The 17,159-nt window shown below is 57.8% G+C and overlaps 1 protein-coding gene and 1 long non-coding RNA gene across 2 annotated transcripts in view; one reads left to right on the top strand and one right to left on the bottom strand.

The window, feature by feature from the left end:
- LOC114487622 (uncharacterized) overlaps positions 1 to 17,159 on the top strand; it is a 36,577-nt gene that overhangs the window by 3,766 nt on the left and 15,652 nt on the right. The window lies entirely within an intron of this gene.
- Positions 12,922 to 17,159, bottom strand: part of CACNG4 (calcium voltage-gated channel auxiliary subunit gamma 4) — a 53,486-nt gene continuing 49,248 nt past the window's right edge. The window contains exon 4 of the mRNA XM_024130502.3: positions 12,922 to 13,460. Coding sequence (XP_023986270.1) covers positions 12,922 to 13,460 — 539 coding nt within the window. The remainder of the gene's footprint in view (positions 13,461 to 17,159) is intronic.

Genomic DNA, 17,159 nt, shown 5'->3' with positions numbered 1-17,159 from the left:
ATCTCCGGTGGCTCCTGAGCCTCGCATCATCCCGCACTGTTTCCTCATCGATTCTCTTTCCGTCCCCCCAGCGAGGTCTAGAAGAAAAGCTCTGTCTGGGGTTAGTAAGTCTTTAACACCCTTCTGATGCTTGCAAGTCCAAGACTAGCCTAGAGAGGACAGAAAACCCAGCTGGATTTGACCGTGGTGCTGTGGTCACTGTACCCTTTTAGTTTCACCTCCTATTAATGGCAGGTAATAAAGATTTTCCAGTTACATTGTCATTTACAAAATAAGTATACTTAAGTAGGCAGAGCAGGAGTAGGTCGGTCTACAGGTGACTATGAAGAGGCTAAGGGCGTGTGGCTGCCACAGAGGACACGTGGGGTTTGGGGACCGCCTACCCACAGCCCCTCCACGCCAGCCGGCACTCCAGGCTGGAGCCCCTACACCCCTCCCGGGCTTCTGCATCTCCTTTCTCAAGTCACCAGGGGCCTCTTTTGGGGTGTATCCAAGAAGCTGATGCATGGCCAGGAAGAGACCCCTGAGCTGGAAAGGGGTTTTTGACCTCTAAAATCCTGGCCTCTGGTTGACACAGCTTACAGAAAGACTGCCTGTGTGAGGAGGAGCATTCAGGGGTCCAGCCGCGAGGTCGCAGACTGTTACTAACAATGCTGATCCTAGTGAGAGCTCAGCCTCAGTGAGCGCTTACTACCTACCAGGCACTCCGCTAAGCCTTTCCATAGCACTGCAGTTAATCTTCACACCAGTCCATGAGGGGAAGACAGCTATCACTCCCATTTTACAGATAAGGACCCAGACGCTCAGAGACATGAAGTAACTTGTCCAAGGTCACACAGCAGGTAAATGGTGAAGCCAGGTTTCAGAACCCAGAGCCCAAACTCTTAACCAGTGGTTGGAGCTGGGAGGAACTTTTGAGATCTATTCTGACTGTAGGAGAGGAAAAAGATCTTTGTCCTCTACCCTAACGAAAGACAAATTGACAAGAGAAAAGCATGCAAATTAATGGGTTTTAAAAAATTAATTAATTTATTTTTGGCTGCGTTGGGTCTTCACTGCTGCGCGTGGGCTTTCTCTAGTTGTGGCGAGCGGGGGCTACTCTTCGTTGCGGTGCGCGGGCTTCTCACTGCGGTGGCTTCTCTTGTTGCGGAGCAGGGGCTCTAGGCACGCGGGCTTCAGTAGTTGTGGCTCGTGGGCTCCAGTTGTTGTGGCTCGTGGGCTCAGTAGTCGTGGCTCACCGACTCTAGAGCGCAGGCTCAGTAGTTGTGGCGCATGGGCCCAGCCGCTCCGCGGCATGTGGGATCTTCCAGGACCAGGGCGAACCCAGAGCCCAAACTCTTAACCAGTGGTTGGAGCTGGGAGGAACTTTTGAGATCTATTCTGACTGTAGGAGAGGAAAAAGATCTTTGTCCTCTACCCTAACGAAAGACAAATTGACAAGAGAAAAGCATGCAAATTAATGGGTTTTAAAAAATTAATTAATTTATTTTTGGCTGCGTTGGGTCTTCACTGCTGCGCGTGGGCTTTCTCTAGTTGTGGCGAGCGGGGGCTACTCTTCGTTGCGGTGCGCGGGCTTCTCACTGCGGTGGCTTCTCTTGTTGCGGAGCAGGGGCTCTAGGCACGCGGGCTTCAGTAGTTGTGGCTCGTGGGCTCCAGTTGTTGTGGCTCGTGGGCTCAGTAGTCGTGGCTCACCGACTCTAGAGCGCAGGCTCAGTAGTTGTGGCGCATGGGCCCAGCCGCTCCGCGGCATGTGGGATCTTCCAGGACCAGGGCTCGAACCCGTGTCCCCTGCATTGGCAGGCGGATTCTTAACCCCTGTGCCCCCAGGGAAGTCCTAATGTAAGTTTTATGTGGCACAGGACTCTTCGTAAAACATGAAGACCTAAAGAAACTGGTAAACTTGAGCCTTTTTTTTTGAGTACTGTATTTCTTGTAATAGTTTAATTTTTTCCCTGAATGAAAACATGTTCATTATAAAAATGCAACCACATACATGTATATGGAGAAGAAAAGCGATACTTGTTTTTTTTGTATTCTTTGTCTGTAATACCCCTTTCCTCATCCAGAGAGAAACGCTGTTCACAGTTTAAACCTGAGCGTTTTAATGTGTGCTGTGTGTGATGGAGAGTGGGTACAGGGTCATCCCTGGTGGGTCCAGCAGTAAAGAATCCGCCTTCCCACGCGGGTTCGATCCCTGGTCGGGGAATTAAGATCCCACATGCCGCGGGGCAGCTAAGCCCGCGCGCCACGACTACAGCGCCCACGCGCCCTGGAGCCCGCGCACCACAACTAGAGAGAAGCCCGCACACCGCAACTAAGACCCAACACAGCCATAAATAAATAAGTACATAAATAAATATTTTTTAAAAAAAGAGTGGGACATACAACAGGACAAAAGGATTGAGCGAAGGGCAGGAAACTGGTGGGGGGGAAGGCAAGGTGTGTTCATTCAGATGCTCCTGTGCGTTTGTGGGGCGTTTGCTCCTTTCTTCTGGGTACGAGGAGAGCGCCTCTCACGTGAGTGTCTCCTGACCTGCTTCGGGGGGGCGGTCAGAGCGGCCTTCCTGTGCCTGCCGTTTCTCGGACCCCTTCAGTTTAAATGTGCAGTCTGCCAAGGCGCCGTATCTTGGGGCAGCGTGTCCTGAACCCCGCTGTGACTGATTAAGGAGCCTGTGGCCCAGAGGCAGGACTTCACAAACCAGGACCCCCGTGAACAAGCACCGGGCGGAGACCTCGGGGCTCCAGCCACAGACTGGCCTGAACCTCCACATCACACACCGGCCCCTCATCCAAGTTACAGTCTCCCGACAGCGTCTCTCTGGACCTTCCTCACCCTGCCCCCCTCCTCTCCCTGTCCGCATGCCCCCAGCCCATCACAGCCCGGTGACTTGCCGACTCCTGTCACGGCTTGCTTCAGCTCAGAGAGCGCGTGTGTCTTCAGGCAGCTGGCCCCCCCGAGGGCACTCCTGGAGGCTGGGATGTGACTCGCGGCCTCAGGCCCCTCGCATCGCCCCTGTGGGCCCGGCCTCGGGGCCCAGGCGGCCGGGGTCTCAGGGGGCGCCGGGTAGCCTGATGCGGACCCACGGTGTGTCAGGCGCCCCAGCCGAGCAGCAGGGGTGGAGGCTGGTGCTTTAGGACTGACCGTCTAGGAAGAAGCGCGTCTCCTGGTGTGGTGGGGGCGGCACCCTAAGCTTACCAGCGCCAGGAGCCCCCCGGGGTCTGCGAGAGCGCCCTCGGGGGCCTGGCCCGCGGCACGCTCAGCCTTGGCCACGCCAGCACCCTCCACGAAGGCCCTCCCCTTTCCCGGGGACTGGCCTGTCGGTGCAGGAGCCAGCCAGCTGCGCCGTGGGAGCCCTGCCCTGCCAGCCTCCAGCTGCGCGGCTTGCAGCCGGTTAACCTCGAAACGCCTTTTCCTCTGGGACTTGAGACAATGCGCGCCACCGGCTCCGGCCGCGGTAGACGCTGTGCACAGAATTGGGCCCCCCTGGAACGCGTACGTCGAAGCCCAAACCCCAACCTGACGGTACTGGGAGGCGGGACCTTTGGGAGGTATTTAGGTTTCGATGAGGTCACGAGGTGGGGCGCTCGTGATGGGTTATAAGGACGGATGCCAAAGGACTTGCTCTTCTTCTCGTCGGCCACGGGAGGACTTAGCAAGAAGGCCAGAAAAGCCCAGAAGAGCCCTCTTACCAGAACCCAACCGTGCTGGCACCATGATCTAGGGCTTCCAACCTCCAGGGCTGTGAGAAAACACATTTTGTTCCTTAAGTCACCCAGTCTGTGGCATTCTGTCACAGCGGCCTGAGCCGGCTGACGTAGCAGGCGATTTGTCCAGCTTGGTTATTGCTATGATTGTTGCTTATAGACTACAGATGGATCAGCTTTCTCTGATGGGCTGTAAGCTTCTGGAGACTACATTATGTACTCATTCTGGGTTCCCTCAGAGAACCCCCTGGATCTGAGCCCGGGGTTGGATCTTCATAAAGGTTTGTTGAATGACGGATGGATGGATGGACTGAAGGACGGGGACAGAAGCTCGGATAACTGACTCCACTGGATGAGCCAAAGGACATTGCCATGGCCACAGGGGCATAAGAGATGGCAGCTCGGGCTAACCCAGTGCAGCTTGGACCAGAGGCTAATGTGCTTCCAGGTGCTGAGGGGCAGCCCGGGAGGGCACCGTTGCCACCTCTGTGAGCAAGCACACGAGGAAGAGCCGACATTTTCTACAGACAGTCTTTAGAGTAGAGATGCCACACTCAGCTCGTCCGGAGGTGTCTGCACTTCCCTCGTCCAGATGAACCGGCTTCCATTTGTCCCCCGAGACTGCTCTTTTTCCAAGAAGGACCAGACATAATCGAGGGAAGGAAAACACCTCGCAGAAGTGGGCCTCATCTGGAGCCGGGGCCAGGGCACACCTGGGTGGGGGAACCCTCTTCCGAAACGTGTTGATCTGATTTTGAGCTCGGGCTTCGTTAGGCTGAGAAATGGCCTTGGGTGTATGTCTTAAAAGGCTCTACAACGAGGCGCCACCCTGTTGTCTCGAGCTCTTTTCGCAGCTTCATCTCCCTCCCTGCGAGGTTCAGCGTGGACCTTCTGTCGCCTCAGGCCTGCCGTCCCCAGGTCTAAGCTGTGAGCCAAGGGCGGTCTCTGCCTCTGTCCAGGGGCCCGGACTTCTCCCGTCTGCAAGCCCAGAGATCCCATCGCACGACCTCTGCTTCCATCATCACACCCCCTTCTCCGACTCTCCTGCATCTCCCTCTTTCCCTTAAATGGACCCTTGTGATCATGTGGGGTCCACCCAGATAATCCAGGACAATCTACCTGTCTCAAGATCCGTAATTCAGTCACATCTGCAGAGTCCCTTTTGCCACGTAAGGGGACATAGTCGCAGGTTCCGGGGATTAGGACTCGGACGTCTTTGGGAGGCCACTATTCTGTGCGCCACACGCACTGACTTATGATTTCCTTGATTTTTTCTGGCAGCGCCTTGCAGCTCAGGTGTAGGGATGGAGAAGGTGGGAGGTGACGCTGAAGGAGGTCTGGGGCTCTTCCAGGGGGAAAGCGAGAAGGAAGAGGCCGAGGGAACTGAGGGCAAGGGTGGGTTTAAAGGATGACTTGTCAGGTCTGGTTAGGGTCGCCCTGCGACCTGGAAACGTCACCGTGTTGGGAGAAAGTGGAGAGGTCAAGACCCTGGAGGGCTTGATGAGGTTGCAAAGCAGGTATAGTGGGGGGATGGGCAAAGGAACGGCCGGTGGAGAAGCCCGGAGAGACTAGGGGGCCAGAGCGCATCTTCCCAAATGGCTGCAGCTGCTCTCGCACGTTCCTCCAGAGCCTGCCGCTCCCCGTCAACAAGTCCACTTCCTGTCCCCCTTGACCTCAAGCAGGCTTTCGACTGGACGCTTCAAGTGCAGTGGGAGTGATGCTCTGTGACCTCTGAGACTCCCACCTTTCCCTCTTGCTCTGGGGACACCCGCCCTTGGACCTGGCCACCGTGCTGTGAGAAACCTCGTGTGTAGACGTTCAGGCCGAAAACTGAAGCCAAGGTCTTTGTCAGCAGCCAGCATCACCCGCCAGGCCTGTGAGCCGAGCGGCCTGAGATGTTTCCAGCCCCCACCGTCGGGCACCGAGTCCTCCAGCCGAGGCTCCAGGCACAGGAGCAGAGCTAAGCCAGCCTGACCCTGCCTCTGTCAAGCAGAGATAAGATTCTGTGACCGTATTTAATGGTTGTTTGAGAGCACTCAGTGTTGGTGTCATTTGTTACGTAGCCTTACTAGCTAAGACACTCAGTGACTGGAAGGTTTTGTAATGGAAAGAAGCAGCCCCGGCTTTCCAAGAAGCACTCAGTGTGAAGACAGCCTCCTGGCAGGGAGTGAAGCAGCAAGGCCGTGATCGCCGCAGCCCAGACCCCCTGTGTGTACGCAGACACGGTCCTGTTTGGTGGTGGACAAGGAGCCTGGTCTTTTCACCAGCCGCTAGGACAGAGCTGGGCCAGAAGTTCATCGTGTGAAGTCACCAGATCGTGTGGTTTTGTTTTGTTTTGTTTTGGCTGCGCGACCTGCAGGATCTTAGCTCCCCCACCAGGGGTTGAACCCTGGCCCTCGGCAGTAAAAGCGCGGAGTCCTAACCACTGGACCGGCAGGGAGTTCCCAAGAAGTCACCCGACTTAACCAAAGGCAGCCTGAATATCCCTGAACTTTGGTCTCATCCAGACACTGTTTAAGATCTAGAGACCCGGATCCGGCAATAGTTATATAAATGGTGGGATCTCTGTGTCACGCAGTCATTAAAGATTATGTTTTCGAGGAATAATCTAAATTAAAGACATGGGAAGGTTCTCATAATGAAAAACAGCGAACAGGGGCAGGGTCTTAGCCCCACGTACATTTGGGTGCAGTGAAACCTTAACTGTGCTTACGTCTTAGGTGGTGGGATTTTGCCTGGTATTGTTTTCTTCTTTAACTTTTCTGTATTTTGCAGATTTTTTTTTAAAGGTGAAATGTAATACTCTTAGAATGAGAAAAACATGAGTGTTACTTGTTTTAAAAAGCACCTCGTTATTTGCAATTTAATCTGTGGACTCTGGAGATCTCCCAGGGGTTAACGTATCTCCGAGAACCCTTATCAAGGGACAAAGGTCGGGACGTAGGTCGCTCCAAGCCCCCTTCCCTGAAGCGGTGGGCACGAGGAGGAGGGTTCGTCACCCTCTCTGACCGCAGACTTCTGCTCCTGAGGTTGCACCAGCAGTTTTATTGGAAGCTGCAAGTTTAAAAATATCAGTATCAGGTGTATCTGCCCTGGCTGCCGCTCTGGATTCTAAGGTCCCCTCGGTCCCTCCCCTCGGGGCCTCCCCTCCCCCGCCCACCGCTAGGGCTGGGCGGCCAGGGGTGCTATATTAGGAACCAGCCCGGGGAGCCGAAGTCACACGGCTGGCTCTGAGCTCCCTGCAGGGAGGCCGGCCCCCGTCTTCTTCTCCTTGCCGCCGGGCCTCTCTCTCGTCTCGCCAACTGCATGCTAGGGGCCTCTCCCCACACAGCCTGGGCACCACTGAGGGCAGAAATGAATGGGCTCCAGCCAGAGAAGCCACTGGGCCAGGAGCCTCCCCCCGGGGGCCCCACACGGTGCCTGGATCGGCTGAGTGACGGGCTTCTCCCCAACCAAAGTGCTGCCGGCACAGACACCCTGCGGGCCCGGCTCTCAGAGCACCTCCTCCCAGGGCTGTTCTAGAATCATTCTTCTGGGGAAATTCCTTGAGTGTTGTTCGCCGGCAGACGCTCCTGAGAGCTCACTCTAAGGCCAGTCCCCACGCTGGCGTATTTATGAATGTTTGCTTAAGTTAAAGTCTAATTCATTCTCCCAGCGGCCCTGGGAGGGAAGCGTTACCCTCCTCATTTGACCCGGGAGGGAACTGGGGCTCTGAGAGAGCTTCGGTCACTGGCCGGTGCTGCCCAAGGGTGGCTGGAGGAGTTGATCTCTGTTTTTCTGGCTCTTGGCGACGTCGCTGCAGCTGCCGGCAGTGGGTGGTGAGGCCCAGTGTCCAGCTGGTCCAGGACTCTGGGCTTGTTCTACCACCGCCCTTTGGTTCAATTCCATCAGCATTTTGTCCCCAAACCCTGGGACAAGGCACACCTACCCGCACCCAGGGAAAGGTGGCCTTTTCCCCATTTCCTTCTTCAACCCCCAACTTCTGTTTTCAAAACTGTTGGCTCAGAAGTGAAGAGGAGAAAGGCAGAAAATCAAAGTGTGTTGAAGGGAAAGGAAATACTGAGAATAAATACGTGAGTTTTCCTAGTGTGTCCACAGCCTAGATGCAAGTACCGAAAACTCGCTGTGTTATCCTCACCCTTTTCGTGCCTCGGTTCCCCTCATTGTAAAACCAGCCTGGGAATTATTGACATTTTGGACCAGATTATTCTCGGGGATGGGGGAGGGCTGTCTTGTGCGCTGCAGGGTGTTGAACAGCATTCTCGGCCTCCACCCACGAGACGCCAGTAGCACCCCCTCCCCAGCTGTGACAACCAGAAATGTCTCCAGACATTGGCAAATGTCCCCTGGGAGTAAAATCACCGCCCCCCCCCCCCCGCAACTTGAGAACCACTGGGCTAGTGGTGTCTCCCTTTTGAGTTTGATATGAAGATCCTCAAAAAGTTTTCCTTCCTTCCTTTTATTCTCCCTTCCATCTCCCTCACCTCCTCCTTTGGACTTGATTCCTTTCCTATGACGAGCACGTTGAATGAGATGATTCCTACGATACCTGCCACTCCTGCTGGTCTTGATGTCCAGTGAGCCTGACATTCTTGTTTACGTCAAGGCTTGAGCTCAAGCCTAGTAAAATCACCGCCCCCCCCCCCCCCGCAACTTGAGAACCACTGGGCTAGTGGTGTCTCCCTTTTGAGTTTGATATGAAGATCCTCAAAAAGTTTTCCTTCCTTCCTTTTATTCTCCCTTCCATCTCCCTCACCTCCTCCTTTGGACTTGATTCCTTTCCTATGACGAGCACGTTGAATGAGATGATTCCTACGATACCTGCCACTCCTGCTGGTCTTGATGTCCAGTGAGCCTGACATTCTTGTTTACGTCAAGGCTTGAGCTCAAGCCTGCTCCTCCAAGCTAGGAAGAAGGTAGCATGGACCCATTTTACAGATGGGGCATCCAGAGCAGAGAAGAGGCCCGACTTCAGCTCTGGAGCTGGAGGAGGGGCTCTGGACACACAGAGGCTGACGCAGTCCCAGGCAAAGGGGTCCGTTTCAAGTAGGCACTCCCAAAAAGATCGGGGAGGGGAGGCAAAAGAGGGAGAGGCCCAAAGACCCAGACCAGGAGCTGAGACTGACCAGCTGTGCCCCAAATTGTATTCCTTCCGTCCCCGGCTAGACTACACAGCCCGCCTCCCGGCTCTCAGGTGGGACCACGTGATGGAGCTCTGGCCAGTGGCATGTGCGCAGAAGGGGACGCCACAACTTCCTGGCCCAGCACCCTCTACCCACAAGACCACCTGCCGTCCCCCTTCGCCATCTGCCCGCTGGATGTCAACGCCAAGGGCAACCTTAGACACCCATGTTGTGGATGGCAGAGCCTCCACGGCGGGCCTCTGAACCTCTGAATGACAGTGTGTATTCTGTACACAACGTACCCGCCCCATGGATCGGACTCTATGAGTGAAAAGTAGACTTCCATTGTACTAAGCCATTCTGCATTCGGGGTGGTTGGCTACGTCATTAGCCTACGTGGAGTGATACAGGTAAAGGGTAAAGTGAGGGCCGGAGGGGGCTCTGGGCCCTAGACCACCCCCTTCCGTGTCGGTTCCCGCGGCTCTAACTCTGCCGGTTACGGAGACAGAGTTTTTTGTTGCACTGAAACGCGTGACCGCGTGAGCCCCGCGTCGGACGGAGGCCGCAGCGTGGCGCCGAACGCAGGCTGCACGGGAGTCCGCCCAGGACCGCTGCAAAGCGTGTGCTGAGCCAGAGTCTCCTCAGGGCTAAAAATAACCAGAAGTTCTGGCCCCTGGTGCCAACGCCGAGAGTCGTGGCTCCGGGCCGGCAGAGCCGTGAGCCCGGAGCTCGGCAGGGGTCAGGGGGTGCGACAGGGCGGAGGCCCCCTGCCCCAGCACCGGTGGCTCCGCGCCCCTGGGAACGTCAGTTTCCCCGGGTGCCTGTCTCAGGAAGGAAGAAAGAGCGATAAAAAGCCAGGGCTGAAAGTTCAGACAAGCCGGTTCCTGCAGCCACAAGGGCGGGGATGTGGGGACACTGGGCCCCCAGCCTCGCTCCCAGAGCCCTGGGAAAGGCCTTCGTGACACCAGCGTTCCCCTGAAGGAAGCTGAAGAGTCCAGTGCATCTTGGCTCCAAGAGGACCAGAGAAGGCCACGGCTCTCAGGAAGAAAACTCACCGTCTCGGTCCTGAAAGAGAGGGGAACATGTCACTGGATGTGAAGGTGCCCTGGGCTGCAGCTCCAGTGGGAGCAGGGGAGGATGCTGATTATCCGGCCTCAAAGCCCGTCCAAGGGGTGGGTGGACGTACAGCCAGCGCCCACCTGCCAGCGTGAGCCTGGCGGGTTGCACCATGACTGGCGGGGGTCTGTGCACTATCTTGATCAGAGGGGACTCTCTGGTCCCCTCTCCATCCCTGATTTCTCTCCTCCCGGTGGCTGGGAGCGGGGGCAGCCAGCTGCCATGCCTGGGATTGGGTGGCTCCGTGCCATTTGACCTCTGGTTGGAGCCGCATTCTCCCGTCCAGTTCCTCCAGGCATAAAAGCTCACACTGTGGGACAGGAACCCTCTATCTGCTTCTCATTCGTTTGGGAACTGGGAGGGGAAGGAGGCTGGTTATGGGACTTTTTGGGAACCCACCAGGCAGCTTGGTGCCCCTGAGGCTGCAGCTCCGGCCGGCCAGCGCCTGCCCTGCAGACTCTAAAGACAGGCCTGGCTTGCGCAGCTGCCCAGCTGCTTCCCCCACACCGGGGGTGGCCTGTCCCTCTTCTGGCTCCTCTGTGGAAAGGCACCTCCATGGCATCACCCAGCAGCGTAAAGCCAGCTGGTGGTGCTGGGGAGGTGGCCAGTGGCCCAGACAAAACCCAGAGAAACTGGCCTTGACCAGCACAGGGTCCGCTCTCGCCTCCCCTTCTCCTGGAGGGTCCCCAGCATCTCCTAGACCTGAGGACACTAAGTGCCCACAAAGACTTGCAGGGACCTCCCCCCTCCCCCTTCCCCCATCGAGAAGAGAACGTTTTAAAAATGTTTTTATTTAATTAAAAAAAAGACAACTAACAACCCAAAACCAGTAGTAGGTACGGGATTCACAGGGGCTTAACTGGCGAGACACACAGGGGCGGGATGGGGAGGGCGTGGTGTCGGGGGAGTGTGAGGGCCACAGGCCACCCGGTGCCCCCGTGGGCGCAGGTCTCAGAGCGAGGGCAGGCGAGGAGGAGGGGGCGACCAGAACCTGGGGCAACGGTGGGAGAAAGGCTGTGAAGACCACAGGCGCTGAGGGGGGCTCTGCTTCCTGCTCTCTGTCCCTCCTGTCGCTTCTCTCTACTTTCTTGGTCCCGAAAGTGGGCCCTGCGTTCTCTTCCTGGGACTGGGCAAGAGGTAGGATTCATCGGAACACAGCTTTCTCCACGAAATGATGGAAACTTCCAGGGCAGCAGGTGGGAAGGTGGCTGACGTGGAAGCAAGGACAAGGCTGCCTGCGTTTGGAAGTGACCTTGCTGGGGGCTGAGTCCCCGGATTTTGCCGCCATCCTTCTAGCCTGGTGCGATGGCGTCATGGCCTGGGGAGGGGGAGGGCGGGCAGGGGCAGGCCACGAGCCCGGACACTCCAGCACTCACTGCTGTACATGCTTGGACGAGCCACACAAAGCCAACCTCGACGGGGCGGGGGAAGGGTTTCGAGCAAGCGCGGAGGGGCCCCGGCACGCGGTCACTGGGGGCGGACGGGTGGAGGTCCCCTCTGGGGGCGGCGGAGGATGGCGACGACCTTGACCCGGGTCTGAACTCCTGGGGCCGAGTCCGCCCAGGGGGTCCACGAGCAGGTGGCTGAGGTAAGAATTTGCTTTGTCGCTTCTAAGTACGACAGCTATACCGGGATCGCAGACGACTGCTTCAGGGGTTACCAGGTCTCAAAAAGTAAGAAAGGATCTGTCTTCAGAAAGCATGTGTTTATATAAAAGAGGCTCAGCTCCGTGTTCCAGAAAGCTTTCCCCCGAGCCCGGACACGCTTCCACATTCTCTGCTTGCCTCCGGAGGGGAGAAGCGGTTGGAAAAACGTCAGGCATGGAACCTGCCGCCTCCCTTCCCAGGTGCTCGGCCCTTTCGTCCGAACTTCCTCGCTGAGTGCTTTCGGGGCGGGGCGGGAGAAGAAGTGACGGTAACAGGGCTTGGGGCAGGGGCTGCTGCCGCTTTTTAAGAGGGAATGAATGCGACTGCTCTCCTGGCGTTTCTGCAGGAAATCAGGATGAGTGGCCACCCCGGAAACGGGGCTTTGCTCTGATCTTTGGGTCTCTGTTCAGCCTCGGGTCTCCCTTTCTTGCACAGGTTCAGGCTCTCGTTGCCAAACACCTGGGCGGAAGGTCTGTCCCTGTGACCCCCCCCCCCCAGGAGGGGCAGAGCTGCTCCTGAGGTCCGTGGGCAGAGGTGGGGGGGACAAAGCAAGAGGCCACCATTCCTCTGACCCGTGGAATCTTCCTGACGCTCAAGCACAGTCAGTGGGTTCTGCCTTTTCCATGTGAGGCAGAACCTTCCAGAAGCAGAGAGGAGAGCCTTTACCTCACGCCCAGGCCAGCGAAGACGCCCCCAAACCCCACGGACTCCTCCGCAGGCCTCGATGTCCCCAGGCTGAGGGAAGTGGCCCCGGACAGCACAAAGGCCAGAGCACCAGGTGGTCACAGGCTCTCTCCTCAGCGTCAGTGTTATCTCAACAAGAGGCCGCTGCCAGAGACAGACAGACAGAGCGAAAGGGGGCAAGCTTCGGCTTCCTCGCCTGCGGCTCACAGACGCCAGAACCTTGGGTTCAAAAGCAGCTGACCAGCATCCAAAGGCCCCTGCGGGCCTGGTGAAGCCCGGGCAGGGAGGGAAGGCCCCGAAAGCCTGTTCTTCCGGCAGAAGATTCGTTTCCAAGAGGAGATAATGGCTCGATTTTGTTTTCCCGGGTGGGGCAAGGCCGTGCAGCCTCAGGAGAGCCCTGGGGCCTCCTGGGAGACTTCGGAACCCCGGGGCATCAAAACACCCTCTTGGGGGATAAAATCAGCCTTCTTGCTTCTGATTCCCGTCTCCGGGGCTTCGCTCCAAGCCAGCCCGCGACCCATTCTGGAGACCCGGGAGGGTGGGTTTTGGCCTCAGTCTGTTGTTGGTCCGTCTTAAGGGTCAGATGCCCCCTGTGGGGTCCAAGCCGCCCATCTGGGGAGAGGCCGGTGCCGAGAGGACGGGGCAGCTCACACCGGGGTGGTCCGCCGGTTGAGCAGGCTGATGTGCACGCCTCCCTTCAGGTCCTGCTGGAAGAAGTCGTGCGCCTGCAGGAAGCCGGCCTCCTGGTCGGGGCTGTAGCTGGCGGCCGTGGTCACCTTGAGGGGCTCCCTGGACAGCGTGTACATGGACAGCTCGCCCATGGGAATGGCCCCGGCGATCTTCAGCCCCACCGGAGACGTGTCCCTGGACGGGGAGGCCTCGGTGGACCTGGAGCTGGACCGCGAATGCCGTCGCCGGTGCCGGTAGCTCGGCATCCTGGCGTAGGGTGAGGAGGAGGGAGCCTTACGGAACTCCCGTCTGGTCTTAAACCTCAACTCTTTGTTTTTCTCAATGTAAATGTTTACGGCCAGGACGCCCACGGTCTCAGCCACAATGAAAGACAGGGCTCCGAAGTAAAAAGACCAGCCGTAGTTGTAATGGTTTTTTTTGTCTTCGTCGCGCTTGTCGCTGGGGTCTCCCGTGTTGCTGGAAATGTAGACGATGATGCCAATGATGTTACTGAGTCCTGAAAGGGAAGCAGGGGCGGGGGGAACAAAGGCAGAGAGAGGTTAGACCCACAGCTGGGCAGGGGAAGGTGGGCGGGGCAGGGGCTGGTGGGCGGAGCAGAGGACAGGTGGGTGGACCAGGGGCTGCTGGGTAGGGGGGGCAGATGGGCGGAGTAGAAGGCAGTTGGGGGAGCAGGGGCAGGTGGGCGGAGCAGGGGCTGGTGGGCGGAGCAGAGGCAGGTGGGCAGGGCAGGGACTGGTGGGCGGAGCAGGGGCTGGTGGGCGGGGGGGGGGCAGATAGGCGGAGTAGAAGGCAGTTGGTGGAGCAGGGGGCAGATGGGCGGAGCAGGGGATGGTGGCCACTCCCCTTTTTGGTGGGTATGTCTTTGTTCTGGTTGCTAATTTTAAGTAAAAGTAGTTCATTTTGAATGGGTAATGAAGTACAGAGTTTGGGTGAGTATATAACAAAACACAGGCTCTTACTACCCAGTTCCCCTCCTAAGGCAGCTACTGTTATCTTCTCTCGTATATCCTTCTCATATCCATATCCAGTCTCTCTCCCTCCCTCCATCTCTCTCTCTCTCTCTCTCTCTCTCTCTCTCTCTTCCATTTTTTTCTTTGCACAATACTCTTTGGCCCCTTGCCTTTTCACTCAACTGTCTCCACCCGAAAGACAGTTCCCTATCAGGCCAGAAAGAGCTGTCTCTGTCTTTCTAACTGCTCGTGGAACCAACCCCGCCGCAGGGGCATCTACCCAGGCCTCTGCTCTGGACATGCAGGTGGCTTCCAGCCCTCGGCTATGAGACAGCCTTATGTCTACACCATTCCACACACACGTGAGTAAAAACGTGATGAATTCCTTGAAGTGAAACTGCTGCCTCACTGGGTGTGTGCATTTAAAAACAGACTTTTATTGGGGGATAATTTTAGATTTACTGAAAAGGTGTGAAGTCAGTAGAGAGAGCCCCTTCCCAACTCCCCGCTCCGTTTCCCCCCATTAACTTCCTACATTACCGTGTACATTTGTTACAACCAGGAAGCCCACCTGGTGTGCTACTATCCATTTACCTTCCAGACTTTCCTCGGATGTCATTGGGGTCTCCGCTAATGTCCTTTTTCTGTCCCACGATCTTGAGTTGTGCTTAGTTGTGTTTGAATTCAGAGTCCCAGCTCGAGCACCCTCCATAGCGGCACAAAATGTCTCATCAGCCTATAATTCATAGTATCAAACTTCTGGATCTTTGCCAGTCTGGGAGGTGAAACCCAGTAGTGTGTTTATGTGATTTTCTCTCATTATTAGCGAGGTGGAGCAGAGCTGAGCTGCCTGGGTTTGAATCCTGGTTCTACCAACTCTCATCTCTGGAACTTTGTGCAAATTACTTACCTCTCAGGGTCCTCACGTGCACAGTGGGAACGCCAGTGGCACGCACTACACTGGGTGGGTGTGTGGATCGCACGAGCTAATGCATACAAAGCACCGCACCCGGCACACGGAGAGCATGCTTTGAGTTCTATTACAGCCTATTGTGTTTTACTGTAATGCGTTGTATCATCTATGCCCTGCCCAGGTCCTCTTCCATCTTCCTACTGCACCAATCCCAGTGTGGATGGGTTAGAGTATTCCCTGCTAAGGGCTCAGCGATCCAGAAGACTCCTCGCCCCTTCCGCTGTGCTCCAGAAGAGCCCCCACTGACACGGGTTTTCACAATCACGGTTTGCTTCCTTCCGTCCCTCCTCTCCCTGCCTGCTGGCTTTGTCTCTCCTTCCCCTATTCTGCACAAGTCGTAAGAATGCTCTGTAAATCACATCCCAACTGATTCCGTGTTCCCAAAGAAGTTACCGGCGTCCTCTTCTGACTCTCCCAGCCTTTAGACCATACTTCTCCTGAGGCTCCGATCATTTTCCACCTAGAATTATTCACGGCCTGTCTCACCTCACTGCCGGGCCCTGCGCGTGACTCTGGGTCTGCGCTGCCTTGGCCCACGATCAGGGCTCCTTGATCCAGGGAATAAATGGGCGCCAACGAACAGGCCCTTGCTTGCCTGCGTGGCCATCGTGTTTCCTCGCTGCCACGTCCTCTCCTCTGTGGCTAGACCTGTGCTTTCAGCTGAGTGTCTCTGCGCCCCGGGCTCCACAGCCCCTCTGGAGACCCAGGGCATCTGGAGATGCCTTTGAGAAGGTTCCTCCGGGGGGAAGAGGCAGTGCAGGGGGCAGCGCGCTTGAGAGGCTGACAGCCCCGGGCTCAGCCTGTCGTTGCCGCCGGGTGACCTCAGGGAAACCGCCTGGGCCACGTGACCACCTCCTCAGGAGCTGGGGCGATGGGCGTGCACTCGGGCAGCACCGGCACCGGTGTTAGTGGAAGTCTTCTTTCCTTCCTCGGCAAAGGAAAGGGGACAGGATTCAAAGGCCACAGCAGGATTCAAGTCCACACCGTGAGCAATCTGCTTGGAGGAGCGGAGGGAATGGGGCGTGTCCCTGCCTTCCTGCCTTCGCCCCCGTTCTGGGCTAAGGTGAGGAGAAGGGACAGGACAGGGACCTGGCCAGGAAGGAGCGTCCTGCTTCCTGGAAGGAGGAGCTCCTCCATCCAACACACGCACGCACGCACGTACGCACGCACGCACGCACGCACGCACGCTCGCTCTCTCTCCTCACTCACATACATCCCCCGCAGGTGCACACACACATATATTTAGTGCCCTGGAAGGAGACAAAGACCGAGGTGGGGCGGGAGAAAAAGCCCGAGAATGGCAGCCAGGAGCCCTGGCCCGGAGATTCGGAGCCCGTCCCTGAGGAGCTGTGGCCCCCAGTTCGGCGATGCAAGCGGCAGTCACCTTCCTTCTCCAAGAGAAGCCGTGAGAAGAGATGGGGACGAGATGACCTCTGGGGACTTCCGTGGGCCGCGCACCTCGCGGGCCCCGTCCCGGGCCAGTGAGGGAAGCCCGGCCCGGTGACCGGAGTCTCACTGTCACCCTCACGGTGCCACCGGGCTGATTTAGGGCTCAGAGACCAGGCACAGGGACCCTCGCTCCGCTCCGCCTCACGGTCCGGTGTGAGAAAAAGGCCCTTAGAGAGCGAGAACGCCCTTAGGACAGTGCAGGAGCTTTGGTGACAATTCAGGAGAGAGCTGCGGGCGGAGCCTTGTGACATTTCTCACGCCGACGTACTGGAACGAGGCCTAGGAAGTCAGCTGCACCGGCCGCGCGCGGCCGGCCCCGCTGCACCGTCATCTTCAGCCCGCCGGGCTGCCGGAGCCTTGAGGACGCCACCGGCCGAGCTGTGCCCCTCGGACGCCCCTCCGCGCCCCCAGCCCCAGCGACGCAGGCCGCCGGACTCTCCCCGGGGCCGGCCGTGAGCACCGGCCCGCCTCCGCCTGCAGCGCGCCGTCTGCGGCTAGGCCCGGAGGAGCGAGCGTGTGGGGCCGTTTCGGACCCACTGGGCGGGGAGTGGGTGGCTCTCACCCGCAGCTCGGGGTGCGGGGGCGCAGAGCTGCCGTGGCCCGTCTCGGAGCCAGGAGACTCGGGCGGTCAGCGTGGGCAGGGGGCCCCCGCGCCCCCGCTGACTCTGCCCCAGGCACACTGGGCTCCTGCGCCCGGCCCTCGGCGGCCCTGTGCCCCTCGCCCCGCCTTTACCGGGTCACCTCCTCCGGGCCCTGGCCTCTGAGCAGCCCTCTGAGGCCCGCCCCGCCCCCCAACTCAGCCCGGCTCCCCGATAGGGGCGTG

Source organism: Physeter macrocephalus, chromosome 14 (assembly GCF_002837175.3).
Source record: "Physeter macrocephalus isolate SW-GA chromosome 14, ASM283717v5, whole genome shotgun sequence".
In the NCBI taxonomy this organism is placed as follows: Eukaryota; Metazoa; Chordata; class Mammalia; order Artiodactyla; family Physeteridae; genus Physeter; species Physeter macrocephalus.
The sequence above is the reverse complement of the archived record's forward strand: the minus strand, read 5'-3'. Positions and strand labels throughout refer to the sequence as shown.